Below are 23,201 nucleotides of genomic sequence, written 5' to 3'. Positions count from 1 at the left end.
CAATACCAAATACCTTCAGACCACACGTGGCTTTAATCAATGCTCAGATTTTGAATTACCCTTCAGCAAAGCCTGGAAAGCAGGAACAGTTTGCAGCATACACAGAACACCAGTGACCACCTGAGAACCCAAGCTACCCAGCACCATACAACATGGCTGGCAGGCACAGACTGGGATGTAATGCATTAGAAGAAAAGCCTGGGTTGAACAGTGTTTTATCCCTTCTTACAGCTACCTGAGGTATCAGCAAGGAGCTGCAGATAAACAGAAGCTAGACTCAGGTTAAGAGTAGTTTCCACAGAAGGTCACTGTTAAGGCTAAGGAGTATGTAACACACATTAAATGTTTTTCTTCCCCAAAACCTGAAATGTCATCCTGCTATTCATTGTAGTGTAGGTTTCTTCTTTTTTAGAAACTGTGGAAGGGACAGGTAGTATAGTCTCTTTCAAGGCCTTCCTAACACAATCACAATAGCTGAGGATTGTGTTCAACATTAGCCAGCAGATTTCTTTTAGCTACAGATAGGGAAAAAACTGTTCTGTCTCCCGTAAGGAAACACAACATGAACAAATTCAGTGGATATTCTGTTGCTTGTAGCCCTAATACAAACAGCCTCTGTTTAAGAGCAGACAGCTTTAAGTCAACATTTGAACATTCATTTATCACACCTTACCCCTCTAACCAAAATAGAGGTTTAAGAGTTTCAGACTAGACATTAGCAAAAGCTTTACCCAAGGGTTAGTGCAGTACTGGAACATATTATGCAGTCAGTGATGTATCTCTCCATTCCTGGAGGTATTCAGGACACTAGAAAAAAAACAATTGTCCTGCTAACAAGAGGCTGACTAGCTTTTTGCTCAGATGAGAGATGATGCCTCAGGTGACTCCTTTTGGAGAAAGTCAGTGATCACTTTAGTCCATTTAGTCTTCCAGCAGAACATTTTATTCTCATTAAGGACAAGGAAATATCAACCAACAGCTCAATTAACATAACACAGATTAAACAAGCCCCGTTAAGCTTTTTCTACTTAACATGTGAAAAAAATCTAAAGACATCTGATGTGTCCAAACTGTTCACATTAAAACTTGAGCTCATCCTTTACCATAAGCTCAGCTGATGTTGCTCCTGTGTATAGCAAAAGGTGGAAACAATTTAAGTTACCAGAACAGCTGTGTTTAACAAGTACTGAAGCACTGGAGTTTAAACTGCATTTACTGGTGTGCTATTAGACTGCTTTCCTTGCATCTCTTCAGTCTCAGGCAGACTTGCAAAAAGCCACAGCAGAAAAACGAACTTCTCCTTTTTCACGTTCTGTAAATTGTCTGCAGATCTTAGCAGAATCCTCAGGGCGGGGGAAAAAAAAAAGCCATTTAGATTATCAGAATACCACCTGTTGTAGAGACCAAATCTTTGCAGCTCCCCTCTGGGTCCCACCAACCTTAGTTGTGCTACAAGGTCTTGTAGCACCAGCTAGTAAGTACACTTAATGGATACCTAGCTCTGTGGCATAGTACTACCTTGTTACCATGGTGTATGAAGCACCAACTTGTACAGCCAGTAGGTACAGCTACTATAGACTGAATGCATACCTCTCACCCTTTTGTAAGCTTTGTTTTCAGGGAAACAAGCAGCAAGGGGCTAAGTCTTACCTTCAACAGCAAGTCATCTGAGCTTGTGCCATGGTTTACAGGAAATGGCATACGCCCATCTGTCAAAGAAAGTCCTATCACTCAGTGGACTCAATATTACTTCTTCATTAGCAGAACTGAGCATAGTGGGCTCAAGAAACAAATACACACATGAAGATACTCGGAGGTTGGAACAAACTGTCAATACACTGCTGAAGTGACAAGAAGACCAAGTATTCTCGGCTCTACAGGAGATTATGTGCTTTACAAGAATGCCTAGGTCTTCAGGACAACGCACCTTCATTTTAAGATTTTGTTTTGATTTTGAGAGCCTCGGCAAACAGCTTAACTAGCACCCAAGTATCTAGCCCGAGTCCCCAGCACTGCTGTACAGTGTAGAGTATGCCCATTCTAACTGCAGAGTTCTCAGGACCTTACCCAATTCATACAGATGTCCGTCCACATTGACAAACAGGATGAAGTGGAAGTTCACACTGTTGTCCTCAATCTTTGAAGAGACCATTGGATAAATTTGTTAGCTTGAAAAAAAAAAGCTTAGTACTGCAAACCCCACTTGTGACTACAGGACAGAGGAGATACGTGTCAACAACAAAGAACAACAAAGGACTAAGAACTGAAGTTCAGCTCAAGAGGTCTCTGCAAGACTGCTACAAGGTCAAGTGCCGGAAATTATGATGTACAGTCACATTTTCAGACTGGATCTGAACCCAAATTTTCAATCTGTGTTTGAGGAAGAAACCCTGCATGAGTATTCACCCACGAGTCACACATTTCTTTCCTCATGAGCTGTAACAGCTATTTGTCAGACAAAATATTTTATTGCTTTACCACCTTCATTAAACCCCTTGTCCCACGATTTTACACCATCTTATCTTACCCGACATTGTCCTTCTTGTGCAACAGAGTTGTGGACTTCTTGTATAGCCTTAAGAGAAAGCAGATACAGGTTACTACATCCTTTAGTGCTGAGAGCTGTCAGCTGTTTGTGTAGTTCATATACCTTATTATTTGCAAAATGCTTAGCTCTCTCTTCAGGAGACAGATCAGCTGTTTCATCAAGAAACTTCTTCAGGGCAGATCCCTCATCTGCACAGAATGATCAAAGATTTTGTTGAGTACAGGTAAAACATCATTCACAGTTCAAATGCAGCCCAATCAATGCTTGTTGCACTAACTAGGAGTCACTGCATTCAGCCTGGAACCATCTCCAGCATAAGCATATTACAGCTACCACTTGAAGCTATTCATCCAGAAGTTATTAACAACAATCTACACAAACAGCCAGAATTCAAGTGCTTGAGGATATTTGGGATGCTTGTCTTGTAACTCACTTTCAAATGGGATTTAGCTTCTCCAATTCTCCCTTGCAGATCTGGCAGAGGTGTTCAGTCCCATTTTGAAAAAAAAAAAATCAGGAAAAGTGGGTAGATGCAATTTTAAGTTGTCTCACTGCCTTTGAATTAACACAGCACTTACTCATGATAGGCTTACTTTGATTTTCCAGAACATTATTAGTTGTGCAGTACTAATATGTGTTGAGTTCTAGTTTTACATGGAAGATATGCTCCATCATTCATTTCACTCATCAGAAGTGTGTTATTTCAGAGAATCCTTTCAAGAGTAAAGCAAGGCTACCCTCACTTAGCCTTCCGTATGTGTTTTCCTTTGTGTAAAAAGGAATCCCACACCACCCAAAGGGTTCAAGTTCTCTTGGAATAATGAAAGTTTTATTTTGCAGATCTATCTAGTCTTTTGATATGGTATTTCTTAACTCAGTAAGGACCCTATTTTTGACAAAAACTTGCACTCCTGTTTCCTAGGAGTTTACAGCCACCAGCTGCCCAAGCCAGTTTTATGTCTTTTTCTAAATGACGACAATCATCAAAACTATTACCTCTGCAGGAAAAGTCTATTTATAGACCCTTATTCTATACTACTTTCCTAGCAAAAAGGAAACATGTTTTAGACTCATTTACAGGCTACACTGAGCAACTCTTTATATTAGATGTAAGTGGCATGAAGAACTTTCTCTTCAGTTGACATCAACATCTATGTCAATAGCTACTTCTGAACAGGATCCTTTATAATGACGGACTTTGGCCAGCTCTTCTACGTAACCTTTTCCCTTTGCACTGCTCACTAGGATGATACCTCTGCAGCTAGCAGACAGGAGTCAAACTGCATTCCCTTCTGAAATTCAGCTACGTGGTGATACCACATGCTCCTCTTCAAGAGAAGAAAGCCCTACTTACCAACTGAAGCAGCACAGTATGCCTTAACTTGGCTTGCATGAAAGCCCCATGTGTCTCCAATAGCCCAAACCCACTCAATCTTCCTGCCATTAAAAAAAAATGGAAATGCAAGCATTTCAGAACATTCATACTCACCAAGCTTCAGTTTGTCTTTATTATTAGCAACTGCATGTATCAGACCAATTGTCCCACAGGAGTTACTGACTGTCTGCTTCAGGAAATACACCTTGGAACTGATTTCTTGGTCCTTTATTTTCTCAGTCTGTTGTTTCCTGAAGTTCTCATGCTGTAAACATGTAGTTGTTTTAAGCATTTCGCCACAGCGGTATCTTTTTACTGTGCAAGCTACTAGACAAATGAGTTGGACAGGAGAATCAATGCTAGGACTGGACAAAGATTCACCCAGGAAGTCATCTTTGTGGCATAGGTCCAGTAAAGCATCACATATCTATACTGGACGCAGGCCAAATCTTAATGGACTACCTGCATGACTCAGTCATATCCAAAGGCACTGTTCTTAGCCTCTCCATCTGTGCTATACACTGGAAATAGCTTGGGGTGGGAAATCATATAATGGACAGGCTCTTTTGTATTCCCTCTCAATTGTTTTGGTCTATTAGTGAGACTACTCGCCATGTCTCTGCAATAGTTTGCCTTTGTACCTTTATGTTATTTCCCTTCATGAACCCCTATCTATCAGAACAATCTGTAGACAAGTGTAAAACCCATCACTACAAAAGGCTATAATCCTTCCTTTAAAGAAATCGTTAAGTGTATTTTATTTTGAAGTCCATCTCCTCATCTACTTCCTTACCATCAATTAGACTAACCGTATTAATCATACTCGCTTAGGCCTCTCCATATACCATGATTCAGCACAGTAACAGAATTTCTATTCCTCTCACTCAAGACTGCTTGTGTTTTTGCCTCCCTCAGTCCGATACACAGAATGTAAGAGCAGTACCGGAGTAAGAGACCTCGTTGTGTTGCTCAGTTCATCTCAGTTCGGGCTCTTTGGGGCCGAGCACCCAGCACCCTACCCACCGCCCACCTACAGCCCCACGGGAGCCAAACCCGCCCCAGCGCCCGCCGCTCGCAGAGGTGGCACAGGCACACCCCGGCGGGTACCGACACCGCTGCCGACGACGGCCGGGTTTTTCACCCCGGGGCCATGCGGGCCAGACGCGACCCGGCCGGCCTACCCGGGCTGAGCCCAAACCCTGTCACACGGCACTGGGGCTGCCACAGGCTCGGTGCCCGATCCCAGCCCATCCACCTGCTGCCCCCAGGGCTGCAGCCCAGAGGACCTGCGAGGCAGAGCGGCCCCGGAGGGACACGACAGCCACCCCCTCCGCCCCGGCATAGCCCCCACCCCGCGGGAGGCGCCACCCACCTGCTCGGTGAGGGGGAACAGCAGCAGCAGTGCGCAGGCCGGCGCCGGCACGGCGCCCAGCGCCTCCTCCTCGAAGCCCAGCACGTCCACGAAGCGCCAGCCGGGACCCACCCCCAGGCGGGACAGCACCTACGCGGGGCACAGCGAGCGGGTGGCGCGGCCGCGGCAGCCCCCCACCCCCGCCGCCCCCCGCGCCGCGCCCCAGTGACACAGCACAACGCGCGGCACCGCGGCGCCACCTGCCGGCCACGCCCCGGCACCGCCGCCGGCACCACCCGACCGAGGGGGCGCCCCCGGGGGAGGGCGCGGCCCCAGCGCCGTTCCGCAGGTGCGGCCGCGCCCCGGTACCGCTCCGCGCCGCTCCAGCCGGCGCCGTCCCGGCAGGGCGCGATGCCGAGGGGCGCAGGGAGAAGGAGCGGCGCCCGCCCGCCCGCCCCCGGCGGTCCTGCGGCGGGGACTCACTTTGTTCAGCATCTGGAAGACAATGCGGAGAGAGAGGGGTGAATGCCGAGGAGAAACGGCGCCCCGCCAGCCACCCCCTCCCCGCCGCCCCTCACGCACCTCGGGGTTGATCTCCATAGGCTGCCAGGCCATGGCTGCAGGGCGCCGAAGAGCCGGGAAGAAGGCTGGCTGCGCCTCAGGCACGACAATGTCCCCCGCGAGACCTCTCTCGCAGCCCCCTACCGCCGTCGACGCTGCGGTGCGGAGCCGCCCACCCGCCTCTTATATAGAAGGGGCGGGCTGGCCCACTCGGCGGCGGGGGGGGGAGGAGCAGGGCACGACCAACGTGCGGGGGGCGCGCGCGCGCGGAGGGCCCGCGGCGGGGGCGGGGGGCGGCGGTAGGTGTCGGGGAGCCGCGGGGCGGGGGGAGCTCGGCCCGGGCCGTGACGGGGCCGCGGGCGCTGCCCGACCGCGCGTCCCGTTTCCTCCGCGGGAGTGGAGCGCGGCGGGGAGGACCCCGGCCCACCTTACGACGGTGTGGAGAAAGTGCTAGAAGCGGCGGGGACAAGGTGGTGGCGGCGGCGGCCTCCGGCCCAGCCCGGCCTGGCCCCGCCGCTATCTCGCCCCCGCGGGGCCGGGCGGCGCTGCCGGCGGGGGCCAGCGGCAGCCCGTCAGCGAGGGCGGCGGGTCTCTGCCCCGGGCTAGCGGCAGCCCGTCACCCTGTCACCGAGGGCAGCGGGTCTTGGCACCGGCACCGGCCCAGCCCCAGGGCCCTGCTTGTCCTGGAAGCCTGTGCCCGCGGCTGTGTGCCTGCACGCTGCCCTGGCGTGGGCCCTGCGCTGTGTGTGCGTGGCGTAAAGAATATTGATGGGTTTGATACTCAACATAAGCAGCAGATACTTATTTTAAAAATTTCAGCATGATAATAAAACCAGCGCAAAAGTCTGCTGATGGCATCTCTGCAGTTCGAACCAATTCCTGAACCGGTCCAATGAAGTTGGTAAAAATAGTGGGCTTTTTATCTTTTATTCATGACCTGACAGTTTCTCCATACAATGTCTTTGGACTAGAACATCTCCGAACAAGGCAACAAAACCAACCTACCTGAAATAGTAGAAATCACGTGGAGCCCAAACAGCCTTTCAGATTTTACTAGTAAACAGCCAGATGGGAGCCTCGTGGGTAAGCGAGAGGTGCTTCACAGTTATCTTGCAAACAATGCAAATACTGAACCAAATAGTCAGCTGAATGTCTGCCGTCTGGTTTTGATGACTTCCTTCCTTTGGTTTTTCCACCCTGTTTCAGAACGCTTTCGATCCCAGTGCAGCAAAATTTCTAAGTAAGTACCTGCCTAATTTCAAGCACATTTAAATTAACTGTAGATCTACTGCACTGTAAGTTAGTGGGGAATAATTCACATCAGGTGTTCGCACGCGGATGTTTTTGAACTGAGACCCATTTTATCAACCTTACTCGGTTTACAATGAGCTCATAGGGAAAGAAGCTTAGCTTAATCCTTGAAATACGGCCATAAAAGGTTCCAGACACGCTGTCACATTGGTTCTACCTGTAACAAGATGTAGTGAAAAAAAGACACGATAGCAAGGAGGGTTTTCTATTTTATGGGCAAAGCTGGGATGCTTCCAGGCAGGGTAAAGCCTCGAGGAACATGGGCCGATCGTGTAGCTGATCATTCTTTGAGCAGGAGGTTGGTCTAGAGTCACCCTGAGAACCCTTCCAACCTGAAGCATCCCATGATCCTGTGATTCAGTCTATCACAGTAAAGGGAAGAGCTACTGATTTTCAGGGAGGACAGGGGAAGGTTCACAGGAAATGACAGTATCATTTATTTCGTTTTTTCCCCCCTTATGTTTTGGGTGAAAACAGTCATTAATACCTGTAAGCAAGCTAAAAATGGCCCGAAATACTTATTCTATATGTAGTATCTTTGACTATCTTTCCTTTTGTGATGAACTCTTCATGCGCTGTAAGATGCAAGTATAGCAAAGCAACTTGAATGAGCAAGTATGATGCTCATGGTCCCTGATATATATGTAGCAAAGGCTGCATGCAGCTCCTCTGTGAGGGTGGCAAAGCATACATCGTGCAGCCTACAAAAAGAGAAGGCTAAAATGGCAAGAAAAATCCTATTTCTGAATTGCTCAGTGGCAAATGGTGGTTATAACTTCAGCCTGCCTTGGAGCAATGGCAGTGCTCAGATCTCTAGGTTGCAGTCATCCCTGGCATGGCTCCCGTGTCTAGGCTGTTGGGGGAGAATGCAAACGTTTTAGTCTCTGTGTGCCATGAGCAGCATACAGGGACCGTAGCAGGAGTGATCATTTCTAAGAAAGAATCTGCCAAATACATCAATACATTAATTTTAAATGAACAGTAAGCCTAACAAGACAAAACTGGTAAAAATCTGCTACAGTTGCATAAAGATGCCTGCCTCTGGAAAGTCATGTAAAAAGTGAATGGTGTCATATCCCGTCCCCATCTACATTCTGCAAAGACAAAGTCTATGGGCTGTCTTTCTTCCCATGCAGGTAGATGTACCTAGCACATTTAACCCAATACATTCCCACTACTGCAATAAAATCAACTCACCTGAAAAAATGACTGGAAATACTTGTGCACTTTCTGCACTGTCCAAATGTAATAATAGTACCTGTGGTGTTCAACACTGTTTACAAATAAAGCTTTTACTCAGAAGTCTAATCTAGAAAGTGCATACAGAAGAATCTTTGCTACCTGTACGATCTTTTGGCAGGTATCTTATAAATATAGGACTCGGTGGTAGCATTTACTTTCTCCCCGTGTTTCAGTTGAAGGTTTACATAAGGAAGAACTAGACCTACAACTAAGGGCTGTTTCTGAGTTCAAAAGATCTTCTAACAAAAGTACCTATGACAAGTAGGGTGCTGAAGGAGACAAAGCTGACCTTAGACAATAAAGAGCTCCTGAAATGGAAGCTAAGGTTGTAAACTATTCTTTAGAAAATAATTTTCCTATTCAGCCAAAATCTAAGCCCTGAGGCAGTCCAAGTCCCCATCTTCAGCTGTACTATCTCCACCTGCCTAGCAAATACCTCAGACCTGTGCCTTTCTTAATTTTCTTATAATACGACTTGCTTCCCAAAAGAAGGATCCCAAACCCATTCCTGAAAATCTCCTTAATTCCCTACTCCCTATCTCCCTGAGAAACAATTGGTGTCCATAACTGGCTGGGGATGCCCAGAGCAGGGAGATGCAGATACATGGTGGTGCAGTTGCTGGAGCCACAGAAGCCATTACTGCACATCACCTTTCTCCTGGTAACAGCCCGTTGGCACTTCCCCTACAGTGAGTTGAAGGTATCTGAGATTACTGTGATTACTTACTGTGAGTACATCTGCTGGGTTTGGGGTGAATCCTGCCTGAGGGCAGTTAGGACAGCTCAGTTATACCATAGTAGTATGCTTGAGAGAGACTGACATACAGAAATGCAGCACCCTTGAAGAATTGCTAGGGCTACTTTTGCCTAAGGCCAGTCCTGACAATTCATAGTGTAACTAAGGTAGTATCCATCCCTCTATTGCAGGGACATTTAGGATGCCTTCATAATCTGCAGCCAGAAAAAGAAATTTGAGAGCATGAGTCAATCGACCAGAGATGTTACTTTGGGCAGAGACAAACCGTGCTTTAGAAACACCAGTTTCTCTCCCTTGACTCTGAAGGGAGCCTATGGGACCCAGTTCAAGTATAGAGGTCTACAGTGGGGACACTGACTTTTAGATGGATGAATCCAACCTTCACTGCCTGTTGATGAGAAGAGGATACTTATTTTTACCTTATAGGTTACCGTAATTCATCTTATGATAATGTATGATTGTGTATGCATTACCGCATATAGCAAGAGCAGACTTCATTTCTGTTTTGGAAATTCCCAGTAGTTAGTAGAACTGCCATCAGCCTGCTGGGGCCAGCCACAGTCCACAAAGGCTACACAGGCTTAACTTACCAAAAGCATGACAGGCTTCTAGTCTGGTAGGTATGTGGCTGTGAAGCAAGACAATTTCCCATTGTTTAGCAACTAGTATGCAGTAGGTAACTGGAAAGATAATACTATATTGTCTTTATTTTCCACTACTAACATTTTCCATGTTAGTGTATCTACACATGTTTATCTACGTCTGCGATATTGTAAAGGACATATGTTAGGGAATTGCCCTCAACTGGATTTGGGTGAATATATTGTATTCTCTCCATCACTGCTACGCCACTATCCCTGCTATCTAGCTATACCACCAAATGTATATAGCTTTTCCAAAATAAAAAAGTGGTACTGGCTGAAGAAAGCCTTTATCCCAGAATAGATGCTGGAGAAAGTCTTACATGCTACAGGTTAACCAAAGCAGGCAGCTGAGCTCTAACCAGCTGCTTGTTCACTCCCTCCCAGCAGGATGGGGGAGAAAATCAGAAGGGCAAGAGTGAGAAAACCTGAAGGTTAAGATAATGACAGTTTAATAAACAAAGGGCGGGGAGGAAAGAAGGAAAAAGAAAACAAACCAAGTGATGCAAAAAGCAATCATTCACCACCAGCCAACTGATGCCCAGCCTGAGCTATGGCCCCCTGGAAAACTGCCCCCCTATCTTTTATTGCTGAGCACAATGCTATATAGCCTGGGATATTCTTTTGGTCAGTTGGGGTCAGCTGTCCTGGCTGTGTCCCTCCCAGCTTCTTGTGTACCCCCAGCCTGCTTGCTGGCAGGGACAGCGTGAGAAACAGAGAAGGCCTTGAGCTGTGCAATCACCGCTCAGCAATAGCTACAACATCAGTGTGTTATCAGCACTGTTTTGGTCACAGATCCAAAACACAGCACCATGTCAGCTGCTATGGAGAAAATTAACTCCATCCCAGCCATAACCTGTACGCTGTGTCCCAAGGTACCAACCATAAAGCATGACAAACCTATCTCAGGCCACTGCTGGGACAGCAGGTCTCAGGGATACTGTAAGGCAGTAACATCCCCCTTCTCTTCTGGTAAATTGTCTGAAGCACAGCAGTAATTCCTGTGTGTGAGTGCCCCAGCCTTTAATTAGAAGATCAGAGGAGTCAAAAGGGCAAGCACAAATCACTACTTTATAGAGGGCCTGGGTCCATGAAAGCTTTGAGCAGGAAGAGAGGCATGTGTGTCTGGATTGCAGCCAGGTTAATTTAAATACTTCTGCAAAAAGTGTCCCGGATAGCAGCCCAGCGCTGTGGGGCAATGTAAACCCAGCCACCGCTCAGCACCTGGCTGTCAGCAGCTGCTCTCCAGGTCCAAGGGCCAGGAGCTCTGGGCTAAAATGTCTTAAATGTCAAGCAGGAGTAAGACTGGGAAGTGAAAGAAATTCAAAGTAGCTCAGAGTTGAGTTGGGAATAAGGAAAAAATACATCTTTTCCAGGTTGGAAAAGTTAGGTTCTCCTAAACCCTTCTCCACAAGGAGAGGGTGTTTTGTCTAGAAGATGGAATGACTAAGGACTGCTAAGGTGGAAACAGGCTGAAGGCTGTGAACACTGGGTCTGACCTGTGATGAAGCCTAGCTGGAGAGGGGCAACACTGAAGCTATGCAGATAAAAGGGTCAGGCTGATGAGAGGGGCTGCTCTGTCAAGGTCTGCCTTTGTGTGTATTGACTGCCAGCAATGACTCTGCAAGTGCTCTGAACTACTGCCAAGTCCTCCAGAACATAAAAACCAAACTCTGCAGAATGCAAAAGCTCTTCTGGAAGTCTGTAGGTGGAAGTGTTAAAGTGCTAAAATGTAGTTTTGAAGGCTTGCCTTGAGAGTCTCGGTTCTGAAGAGTGTGGCCATGATGGTTTTCTTGAATTCAGATCTGTCTGGTAGGATGCTTAAGATCTTCACCTTGTTCCTCTGCAAAATTGTGTCCACCATATGGTGATGGTGTCTGCCAGAGGCACAGTGATAGTATGCTTTGTTTCATGGTAGAAGTAGGACAAACAGGGAGTGATTCTCTTTCCACAAAGAAAGTCAGGATGGATATTACTGTTGTCAAGGGTGTCTTAGTTTCCAATGGAATTATATACTAGATCTGCTTTTACTTGATATGAAAGCTTACAAGGTTTGCCTTGATGGATAAGGAAGACAGTATATTGGCACCTGGGCAATTGGCATGTGTCTCCTTTACTTCAAATGCTTTCTCTGACTTAGCAAGCCACCCTTTTCCTCTCTAGGCAGGAACAATTGATCTTTCTAGTCTATTCTAGTAGAGGAGAGCAATCCCTCCTTCCTTCCTATGTTTTTGTTTTGTTAATTTATACATTCTTGAGATTAGTGCTTTTATCTAGAGAGGTAAAATACGCATCTTAAGAGGACCTGATTTTTTTTGATGTTTTAGTGTAATACATGTAAAATAGCCAATATTAATGGATTCAAATCTTGATGTAGCACTTGGATGATCTGTGATAAGGATTTACGTCCCTACTTAAATTTTCTTCCAGTCGATGCTTTCCTCAGATTAATAGGGACAAGAGAAAACAAGATGAGCCAGGTGGCTTAAACTACTGGTTGTGAGAGATGTAAATGGTGGTGCTTGACTCTTGCAATACACGCTCTTGTACAACACTGTGCCCCTTCCCAAGTGCTGTGTTGTGCCACCCCATCTTGGGGTGACCCCAGTCTGCTTCTCCCCTGCAGTCTTCAATTGCTTCAGTCACAACTTAATTAGCAAACCCTATCCTTAGGCTTGCTTTTGAATGCTCCTCAGCCATACATAGCACCCACATAGCATTCAAAGTCTCTCCTATGGGACTGCTGGAAGAGTTTACCTCAGGTAGGCTGAGTTTCTTGTGAAACAAAATAAAAGGATGCTCCAAATCATCTCCTGAGCAGTATCCACTCTTAAGCTGGAGGACAGTAGGGTAGGGGTAGGGGTGGTGTGTGTGTGTGGTGTGTGTGTGGGTGGGAGACTGAGAGTTGAGGAATGTCGTCCATCAGTTGAAAGGATATCAAGACAGTGACTCATTAGTACTCTTAAGGTGGTAGAGATGCATTTCCTCAGGTGTGTGGGGTGCTGAGGGAAAGGCATGGGCCACCACCCAAATGCCTCTTACATCAGTGGTCTCCATCCTCAAGAATGAAATCTTTTCCAGAAAAGGACAGAATACATGCCTTTGGGAGCTGCTGAAGAGGGACCTAACTTCAGGACCAAGTTTGTTGTCACCTGTGGTCGCTTTACATGCTAGCGTGGGTTTGGTGTTTCTTGGAGGAATGTGAGGAGCGAGTGAAGAAATTGCCTGCTGTTGGATGAAGAAGTGAGAAGCAGGGGGCTCTGCCAGAAGGGAATAGCAAGAGCTTTTGTGTCTGTTGCAAAAGAAAGAAGCTTTTCCTGCTTGCATGACAGCAGAGGCACGTGTAGACAAGGATTCTCCTGTGAAGGGGGGTTGTTGTGAAATGTTGTCACTCCTCCAGTTCAGCAGTGCAAACCGATTTACACTATGTCCTGGAGGTTCTTTTCAGGGGAGGGAAGAGGGGTTGGATAGTGATAGAAATTAACCCAGATGTAAAAGGCATTCCTTCATCCTGTCTTTTTTGATGCAAATGGAGCCTTTAGCAGAATTTCAAGTAGTTGATGCTGAAGTCATTGAAAACAAAGATACATAATTAAAAAAAAAAAAAAAAAAGCTGTTAAGCTAACTCAGGCACAGAATCCTGAAAGATGCTTGCTTTGTTCCACATATCTGACATGGTCCTGTATTCTTGCTGTATCTTGTGAGCAGTCTTCTGATGAAATGATCTCATCTGATTTTTATATACATGTTCACCCCCACCTATATAAATTCTGAAATAAGGTGTGCTCAGCTCATCATGTTCTCTGAAAACTCTGCTTCCATAACAAAAATGTCTTATGTAGTACAAGCTACCCTGAACTATACATCAAAGGGACATGCGTACCACAGTACTTAGACCAACTTGTGCTAAAGGATTTACTTCCTCACCTACATGTGACAGTTGAGAAGTGCGGGGATTTTGCTTTTAATTAGAGAAGTGCGATGAAGAAAAGCCTCAACCGCAGACAAGTTTGTGAGAAGTTCAAGCATGGTTCTGTTAGAGAGACTCCCCCTGGGCAATGATGTTGGCACAGAGCTGCTGCCAGTCCAGTAAGTGAAGCCGAGAGCCTGAGGTCCTTGGATTGCCCCAAGACCTGCCTGTCTATCTAGCCCTGTCTTGAAGTGGGCTGGCTGTGGAACTGCATGGGAAAGAAATTTTCTGCATCTAAGTGAGTCACAAACCACCTCTTCTTCATGTCTCCTAAGGCCTATGGCACATCTTAAAAGAGTTCCCAGCGAATATATATATATATATATATATATGCATGTATGTATAATTTTTTGTGCACAGCTCTGGCAGGCTGATACCTCAGAAGTGCCTCAGAGCAGCACAGCTCTGACTCTTTCACAGTGTGACCACAGTAGACAGAAAGCCTCACAGGCCTAGATCTGAGCTGCTTTTACTTCTCCATTCTAACAATGTGCAGAAACGTTTAAAGGGATCCCTTAGTCATGCTAGCAGAATTCAGCACGTGCTTTTTAGCTGCTGAGATCTCCAAAGTCTTGCCTGTACTGGTTCCTGTGTTAATTACAAATTAACAGCAGCTATTCACTTGTACTTACAAGACAAGGCTTTGATTTCAAAATCTTTAAGAATGAGAGACTTAACCCCACATTAATAACCACTTTCCAGAAGTACATCTGGCAGAACATAACCCTTTGGTTAAGTTTTACTTCCTTTACAAAGTGTTTCACACATGGTGACCACCCAGTGCATCGCTAACACAAAGCAGTTGTGTTGTATGTGCTGCTCTTACTAGCGGGGGGTGGGGGGATGCAGCAATACAGGGGCCTAACTGCTCTGATGCTGCACTGTGGTTGTTGCTGCTGGAAGGTCATTAGTCTTGGCTCAACTGCAAGCAATTAACATTAAAAACACAGTGAAACAAGCCCAGTTGGGAAACTTCACCCCTTCCAGGCTTGCCTTTGCCCTAAACCACTCTCACAGCCTAACTCTATAGTGCCTCCTGTGCATCTTCAGAGGTGGGTCTCTGAAGCCTCTCCAGCAGTGGGGTGAAAGGGAGGTTTTTCTCCTTCTCTGCTCCACGAATTTTTCCACACTATACAAGGAGGAGGGTATTTCCAGCCATACACCTCGGAGAAATGTTTAGACAGTGTTTGTCACTGATTGAGAAATTGTTTTTCTGAGGATCAGTTTAAGAAGCACTGTTTTGAAGTGTTTACCCAAAGCACATGTGGGTATGAAGAAGACTGTCGTTTGGTCCTTGACCCTTACTGTTTTTGCGGAGGTGTTTACCTTATGAATGTGCCTGTTGAAAGAAATCCTTGTCTCTTTGGAGAAAAATATTTAGGTGGCAAGGGGAACAACACTATAGATCAGAAAAACAAGGGATCTGTATCACATTCTGCAGCCGCAAATATAAACGCAAAACATGCTGCTCTTTCCAGTGTATGTTTATACACGTAGGGCAAAATTCCCATTGAGTGCATTTGCAGCCTGGGCTTTTCTAGCTGTATTTAGGACATTAGACACTGGACTTTTGTCTCTCTTGTTTCAGAGACAAAGCACTGGCCTTCTGCTGTTAGTAAACATAGCGTTTCCAACTTTATCTTAGCTTTCTAGATCTCTTAATTAGTATTAGTGGATGTGAATATGTATAGGTGCGTATATAGCATATGAGTGGGTTAGCCATTCTAGCCTGAGACATGGGTTTCCTGATGGCCTCATAGGGAGCTGTACTGCTGCACCATCCTTGGTTGCCCACCGGGAAGCAAAACCAGCAGTGCTGCACTTCCAGGGGAAACTCCAAGGTGTGAAAGTGCCGGGGCTGAAACACAGCAGCTGCTGGCAGTAGAGAGGTGTTGGTCTAAAACTTCTAACCTGTGCTTCATTTTGTGCTGTTTGAACAACTGCCTTCTCAAAGTATTTGTAGCCTCGAAGGCAAGCTGCATTGCAAAATCTCTGCTGTATTCCTGTTTCTCAGTTGTAGAAAAATATTGGAGATCATATGTTTCAGTGCCCATCAGAAAGCAGGGCTATACTTCCCATTTTCAGCAGCCAAGGCAAGTAAATCTAGCTACGCGTTAGCTTTGCAAGCATGAGCTATTCTCTTTGACTACCCATACAGGCAACTCTGTGGCAACTTTTGTGTATTTTTGTTCACCGGCGCCACATAAAACAGTAAATGGAGTTTGCTGAAAAGTCAGCTCTGAAAGCACCTACTGCTTTCTAGCAGAGTGCCTAAGCAGCTGCTGTAGTATTTAGAAACTGCATTAATAGCAGCTTTTCCTTACAAAGAGCAGCTTTCCCCCGCCTGGCCCCTCCAGCTAGAAGTAGTCCAAACAGACTGTTTCCCTGCCTGGTCAGTTGGTATGTTCTCCTATTTCCAATACTGCAGTTGTTTGCAAGCTAACACAGTCACCCTGCTCACCTGCCCTAGAACTTGCCTGTAATGATAAAAAGAAATGGAGCTGCCCCTGTCTGGATGAGTGGGTGGGCTGGGTAAGCCCATCATATAGTCAAGGAGTTTATATAATTTTGGGGGCCAGGCCAGGCCACCTTGCCACCTTTCCTTCACCCCTCCCGTAGGAGATCTCACTATACTGCTGTATAACAGGCAGGGAAAGGAGAGGTCAGAGAATTACCTCTAGTCGGATGTCTAAGAGATCACTTCTAATGTACTTTACAACTATTCCTAATGCAAAGCTTTGCATTCCTGAAGAGCCAGAAAGAAACTTTGACATTATCATTGGTGGTGTGTTAGGAAATCAGCAAACTGCTCTGGATTGCACTTGTTCCCATCAGCCTTCATTAGCGTGGCAGTAACATGCCCGAGATCGCTAATGCGGTGGATGGGAGAGGGCTCTGGGAGTATGAGGCCTTGATTTACTTCCTGGCTTGATTAAACTACTGGAGTAATCTTACCTGAGACTGATGTCTCATGGTCTTTGCTTCTTCCATAAATAACACAGGGAAGTTTGTCCATGACAAAGTTAGTCTTTCACTATATGCTTGCCCAGGGAGCACTAATGAGACAGGAACTCAAAATAACAGGAGCAATACATGCTTTCCCACAGGTCCTGGGAGGCAATGTGTCCAAAGGACTAAGCATGTTCAAGCCCGTAATGAAAAATTACATGCTACAAATCAAATTCTTAAATCTCCTAGCTGCATGTACAATGTGTAGGGTGTTTTTTGTTCTTTCTGGAAAATTACTTGATTTAGTATTTTAAGACAGAGACTTAATGTCACAGTGAGCTGTGAGAACATATTAGAGAACCAGTTCCAAAGAAAATTACCATTCCGCTCTAACAGAATTTTCCTAATTAAATTTCTACGTTAAGCTTGGCTTTAGGATCAATATATTCAGCAAAAGGTTGTTTGATGGTGTAGATTCCTCTGAAGTAGGGAAGTACAGTTGCACCACTAGATGGTAGCCTTGCTTATTTCATATTCACCCTCTTTCCTACTTTCCTCTGCAGCAAGAAACAAGATTGAGAGATGGGATCATTGAGCACTTTAACTATCTCCCCTACGTGGAGGAACCCTTAAGTAAAAAGCTGGTATACAGAAGAAAGCAGGGGAAGAAACGATGAACTTCTCCTGAGAGAACACCCGGGAGCACAGCCAGCTCCCCAGCAGGGTCTGCAGACCCGGGTGTGCTGAGGCAGGTGGGGGGCAGAGGGGTACCTGCCGATGGAGACTGTGGTGGGCAGCCACTCCTTGTTGCAAGGTCAGATGGACTTTGACCAACATGAATTTGCAGTCATAGTTCTCACATAGAAACAGCAAGATGATGATGAAATGACTTTGGTATGAGCTGAGAATATAGAAAGGCCTCTATTTTTTTTTTTTTGTCCTCTTTTTATAAATGCTATTTCACGAGATGCTTGTGTCTTCAGTACGGAGGCAGTTATGTGCTCTGTATCAATTCCTGAAGGCCACAACTGAAGGAACTATTTCATTGCACATGGACAGTTAACACAATGGATTGTTAACCGAGATCTGTATTTGATGAGCCTATCTGTATAGGCTGAGCCTATCTGTATAGGCTGAGCCTATGCAAGCAGTACAGCCACTTTTCTGAGAAGTCTGAGTGCATTGAGCAGCTGCCCATTTAGGACGTATATAAAATTCCTTATTTAGTTTCCCCAACATTTCATTTTTACGACTCTGCTTACTATACTGCAATCCAAAGTGCATTATATAGAGTACGTAAATAAATGTTAATCACAATTTTAACTGCCTAGCAAAAACCACAATGCATGCAGTGCTTTTACACTTCTTGTCAAAGGCATGTGAATTTGAGAGTGTCTTGCCTGGCCATTTCTGTCAGGGTAATGTATTAATAGGCTATTCACTAATAATCTTGGGTAACCCGATAGTTGCCTTGCATCTCTAGGCAATAAAGTGCAAATTCCAGGGGAGTTCTGCTCCAGTGTGCCATCAAAGCATAAAAGCTTTCCTTCCTGTTGGATGATGTGCTTTGTGAAAAGGGAAGCACCCTGATTTGCAAATGCTGGAATTTGATGAACCACATTTGGATGTCTCAGGAGGTCACAGCTCCTTCTGGAACTGATCTTGATGACATGTTTCTATTACAGATCATTACGACTATTTGAAGGCCTTTTTTGGAGCTTCATCATAGTTCTGGATCTAAAAATATAAATGAAAATGTGAGTTTTAGCTTATAAAAGTGTTGCTCTTTTTAAACAAATTGGAAGTTTAAATCACGTCTGATTTTAAGACAAATGGAAAAATGTGGGTACTGCTACAAACAAGAACAATCTATTTAAGACTATGTATTAAAGCGTGGTTTCTAGGTGCTTTGCTCTGAATTATTACATCTTTGCCTAATTGTTGCTTCTTCTTATTCATCACTGTAGAGTTATAATTGCATTTTTTTTCCTCTTCTTTAGCCCAGTGGATGTCAATATGATCTTCCAAACCCATAAATATTTCTAATTAAAGATGCTGTATTCTTATTGATCTCAATGATCCCTTTAATTGTGCTCAGTTCATGGGCATTTTGCTGTTACCAGGAGCTTAGTTGTAAAGCCAAGGAACAAAATACCGAAGAAGGTTCTGGAATGCATAGGAAAAAGCATCTTTTCCAGATAAACAGATTTGCCATTATAAATGGTGTGATAAATTGTAAAGTAGACTCGGGCACTTCAGCAGGATTGCTAAATGTGTTTTCATTTAAGAGAAAATGAGGCTGGCCATTTCATTATTGTAATAGTCTTCTTTGACCTCCTTGTATATCTTCGGTCACTCCAGTATGACACTGACACTGTATTTTACTGCCGATTGTTTTCATCTGCTGTTCCAGGGACGTCCTAAGGTTGTGAGGTGTGGGAGTAAAAGGTCTGTTAGCAGTTACACACTTTCCACTGAGCTAGCATCCCATGTGGATTTTTTTTTCCTTTAGCAACGAGCAGTTCCTTCCCCTGTAATCTCAAAAGCCTGTCTTGACACAACAGGCAAAATCCCACAGATGTGGAAGGCTTTAAACAGAAGGGTCTTCCCACGGCTGCGTTCTTTGCAGCCTCACAAACAAGTGCCTGGGACGTTGCTGTGATTCTGTACTCATCCACCTCCAGCCGTGCCTAGGGATTTACTCCCAGCGTACCTGCAGTACGGCAAGCGGGCTGGAGCAGGGATGTTGCCGCACCGCGGAACGGCCCGTTTCTCTCCGTCCGTGCCGGCTACGTAACTTTTGAGACCCACAAGAACAGCACGGCGCTGGTGCCCAGACCCCCGTCAGCCCGTGGCTAGAGGGGTCGCCATGTCCATCAGCCACGTGGGCGTCTAACCCACCCCCACGCTGCTACTGGAGCCCAAATCCAGCGTGGAAACCAACCCATTCTTCTAGGTGGGCTTCCAAACCTGCCTGCCAGCCTACCTCTCTGGCTCTCCTCACTGCTGGGGGAGTGCTGGGACACAGCAGGTGGCATTTGGAGACCGTAACTGCTACTGCCTCGCCTCGACCTGGCATTCGCCAAGCACAAGCCCGACGCTTTCTCCTAAGGAGAAACGATTATTTCTCTTTTCTTTCCAGCGGCACGCCCGCCGCCCCGCACAAACGCTACCCCCCCTACGGAAGGGCACGGGCTCTGCAGGCTACCGATGCGCTGCTGACGGGAAGCCCCCCGCCGCGGCCCGGGGCTCGGTTGGCGGGGGGCAGCGGGGGCCCGGCGGCGCGCACAACATGGCGGCGCGGCTCGCGACCCCCTCCCCGCGCCGCGCCGCGCCTGCCCGGCCCCCTGCGGGCGGCGGCCGGGGCGGAGGGAGAGGAGGGGCGGCGGCGGCCGGCGGCCGGAATCGTTTCCTGGGTAAGCGCAGCGGGCTGGGAAGCGTTTCCGGAAGGCTGGCCGCATCCCGCAGCGGGCTACGGGCGCCGCCGGGGCGGGCGGCGCAGCGCAGAGCGGAGCGGAGCGGCGGGCAGGTGCGCTCCGCGGCGGGCCGGAGGGAGGGAAGGCGGGCAGGGCAGGCCGGCGTGTCGTGGCGTGTCGTGGCGTGTCCCGCCGCGGGGCCCCCCGTGTGCGGTGCCGCCGCTCCGGCCGGCCCGCTGCCGGTGCGAGCGGGCAGGAGGCCGGGGAAGGCTCCCGCTGTTCTTGCCCGGGGGGGCTCCGGCGCATCCCGGCCTCGGGCGTGCGAGGCCGGTGCCGGGTGCCGGGTGCCGCCGCCGGCCCGCCGCCCCGCTCCCGCTGCCTTTCCCGGTCGTGCAGGAGTGCGGCCGTGCCGCCGCTGCTGCAGGGCTGGCCGGAGCCCCGGTGCGAGCGCGGGCTTTCCTCCCGCGGGCGCCGAGTGGGAGCGGCGGCGGGTCCCGTTGTGCTGCGGCGGGGGGGCGGGGGGGGGAGCCTGCGTGTGAGGTAAAAAGCAGGAGAAGTGGCAGAAGTGCCTGTAGAAGTAGCAGCTTCTTTTTGGTCGTGTGTTTTGTTTGGTGTTTTTTGGGGAATTTTTGTGGGGTTTGTTTGTTTGTTTGTGTTGGTTTGGGTTTTTTTGGGGGGTTTATTACAGTGGGCTTTTCAATTTCGTGATTAAATCGTACTGGAGGGTTGCATGCGGGGTTGCAAATGGGGATATGCAAAAATACAGTACTCGGAACAAAACGGGGACCCCATTTAGTCCCACCTGAAATTCTCAGGAATTCGCTTGGGTCCCAGGGCAGCAGCGGAGCGGCTTCTCCTTGCAGATAGAGGACGAGTTCAGACAGATAAAATGGAAAGTATAATGGTTTGTGTTTGTAATTTGTTGTTTTGCCTGCTTGTTTGCAGTATTTTGTAATTTTTGGCTGGGCTCCTGCCTGCTGGGGAGGATAAGTGCACTTCTGTGCTTTAAACACAAAAGAAGTAAGCCCAAGAAGAAACCCAGCCCTGTGCTGGCGATGGGCTGGTGGGCTTTGTGGCTGCTGGATGCTGTCGGTAGCCATGCAGGATAACGGTATCTGCGGTCAGTTGTGCAGGGTAACAGTGTCTGCAGTGAGTTTCGGTGCTTCACTGAAGGATCTGTATTGCCCCAGAAGCCGAGGTATGGGTTGCTGCTGTGCTGCTGCAGGCTTGCTGTGTCCTCTGGCTCTCCACTGTGTTCCTCCAGTTTGTTCTAGATCTGACATGTCATCATCCTGCCATCTCATGCTCTAGTATTTTCTGAAAGCCTGACTGAATTGCCTGTCTTGTGTTTAAAACTATTTTCTGCCTGCGTGATTGCATTTGGTTAAAATAAGTGTGCAGATGTCCTAGCACTTCAAGGGAGAGACATCCTCTTATGGTGACCTTGGGACAAAATCTTGGCTGATTAACTTCCTTGCCTGGAACAGCCGTGCCGAGTGTGGGTATTTTTATTCTTCCTTTACAGTGACGAGTGTTGGAATACTTTTTGTCTCTTATTTTGAGGGGTTTTGGCCACTTAAGGGAAATCGAGGTTTGGAGAGGACTCTTCCGGAGGAAGAATAGTTTTACCATGCGTTATGAAGAATACATGACTTGGTTGTAATGAGGAGGGAGATTCTTGGCTCTGAAGCAGCATGAGTGAATGTGTCCCTGGCGAAAGAGGCATCTAAGCGATAGATTAGAACAGCGTGGGGATAATTTCCTAGGAGAAGGAATGGATGACTTTGAAACTTGGATTATTTCTTTTGTTTTTCAGTTCTGCAGCTAAGTTGGGAACTAGTGACAAGACTGGTTGTTTTTGGTGGGGTGTTGGGTGGACTCTGCTGTGCCCTCGGTGAGGAGGGATTGTGATTTCCTTAGGAAACCCCTGAGGACCCTAGGCAGGGCTGCTGCAGGGTTTGAGCTGAAGAGAGTGGTGACTTTAGGAGCTAGTTAGGGAGGAATTTGGGTACTTGAGGGCACCCACTGTGAGGATTTTTTAGCAGAACTATGAAAAACTAAAATGAATCCTGGCAGTTGGTGGGTAATGGTGAGTAATCCACTGATCACATCTCTGTCAGATAGCAGGGCTGCGCTTTTCAGGAGCTCTGACCTAGGGTGTGTAGTCACATCTGAACAAATCATCCACGTTGAAAACAAGCTGTACCACATGTCCCTTGCTAGTAGAAGAGAAGGTCTTGCCTTTGCTCTCTGCTGTGAGCAAGGAGCCCTGCTGCTGGAAGCAGCAAAGCAGGTGGTGTGCTGGATGCCCTGCCTTGTTGCTGACCAAACTGCTGCTGTCCTGCTGCCCTGGAGAAAGCAAAGGCGCAACGTTGGAGTGTGTTAGGCCAGGACACCGGCAGGAGGGGTGGTGGGGTGGCTGTGATCTCCTGGAGAGTGCCAGGCATGGGTCCACTTGCCTTTGCTGTGAGTGGGACAGGTGCAGAGAGAGGCAGAGGAACAGAAACACCAGTTATTCTGGGGGAGACAAGGAAAACCTGGCTTGTGTAGCCTAGCAAATGAGGCCTGAGAGGGAATATGATTGCAATCTGCAAATACAGCAGGGATCTAAACACTAGAAAGGGAGAGGAGCTATTTAAGCTAAAGAACAATGTTGGCATGAGAACAAATGGATGTAAACTGGCATGAATAAACTTAAGCTGGAATTTAGACAGGTTCTTCCGTAAATGGAGTGAGGTTCTAGAACAACCTTCAAATGGGAGAAGTGGGAGCAAGTCCTCTAAACTGGCTCTTGACGATATGGAGGAAGTTTATATTGTGTGCTTAGCTGTGGCTAGGAGATGAGGCTTGGTGATTCAGGAAAAGCTTTTCTGTATGTCTGAGTTAGCTGAATATAGATTTTCTGTGCTAGTGTTTCATATTTTTAAAATCTGACATTCAAAACTGGCACAAAAATAAATGCTTGCTTTACAATTTCTATCACTTCTTAGAAAGCGATGTACTTAGTGGTGGCTTTCTGAAATGTTTTGCATGTTAGTTCCCCCCCCCCTCCAAAATAATAAGAGTTGGCTTACAGCTGC

At 47.1% G+C, this 23,201-nt stretch overlaps 2 protein-coding genes across 12 annotated transcripts in view; one reads left to right on the top strand and one right to left on the bottom strand.

Annotated features, from left to right (window-relative positions):
- Positions 1-920: 920 nt before the first annotated feature.
- On the bottom strand, positions 921-6,015 carry UCHL1 (ubiquitin C-terminal hydrolase L1). The gene is made up of 9 exons (XM_055700646.1): positions 5,857-6,015; positions 5,758-5,769; positions 5,296-5,424; positions 4,038-4,188; positions 2,651-2,736; positions 2,528-2,575; positions 2,068-2,137; positions 1,651-1,709; positions 921-1,343 (listed from the first exon to the last, which is right to left on the bottom strand). Exons 1-9 carry the CDS (start codon positions 5,887-5,889, stop codon positions 1,257-1,259), a joined length of 675 nt encoding a protein of 224 aa, XP_055556621.1. The 5' UTR covers positions 5,890-6,015; the 3' UTR covers positions 921-1,256.
- Positions 6,016-19,872: 13,857 nt separating this feature from the next.
- Positions 19,873-23,201, top strand: part of APBB2 (amyloid beta precursor protein binding family B member 2) — a 189,726-nt gene continuing 186,397 nt past the window's right edge. For 10 of the 11 annotated variants that reach the window (XM_055712408.1, XM_055712374.1, XM_055712398.1 and 7 more), the window contains exon 1: positions 20,130-20,234. The gene's annotated coding sequence lies outside the window, so the exon portion shown is untranslated. The other variant, XM_055712363.1, reaches the window with a different exon arrangement.

Source organism: Falco cherrug, chromosome 1 (assembly GCF_023634085.1).
Source record: "Falco cherrug isolate bFalChe1 chromosome 1, bFalChe1.pri, whole genome shotgun sequence".
Taxonomy (NCBI): Eukaryota; Metazoa; Chordata; class Aves; order Falconiformes; family Falconidae; genus Falco; species Falco cherrug.
This window is presented reverse-complemented; position numbering and strand designations above follow the sequence as displayed.

Coding starts and splice junctions, on each gene's coding strand:
- UCHL1 (XM_055700646.1), bottom strand. CDS start 5,889: ATGGCCTGGCAGCCTATGGAGATCAACCCCGAG. Junction 4,189..5,295: donor TGTTCCCCCTCACCGAGCAG/GTGGGTGGCGCC, acceptor ACATGTTTACAG/CATGAGAACTTCAGGAAACA. Junction 2,737..4,037: donor TAAAGACAAACTGAAGCTTG/GTGAGTATGAAT, acceptor CATTCTGTGCAG/ATGAGGGATCTGCCCTGAAG.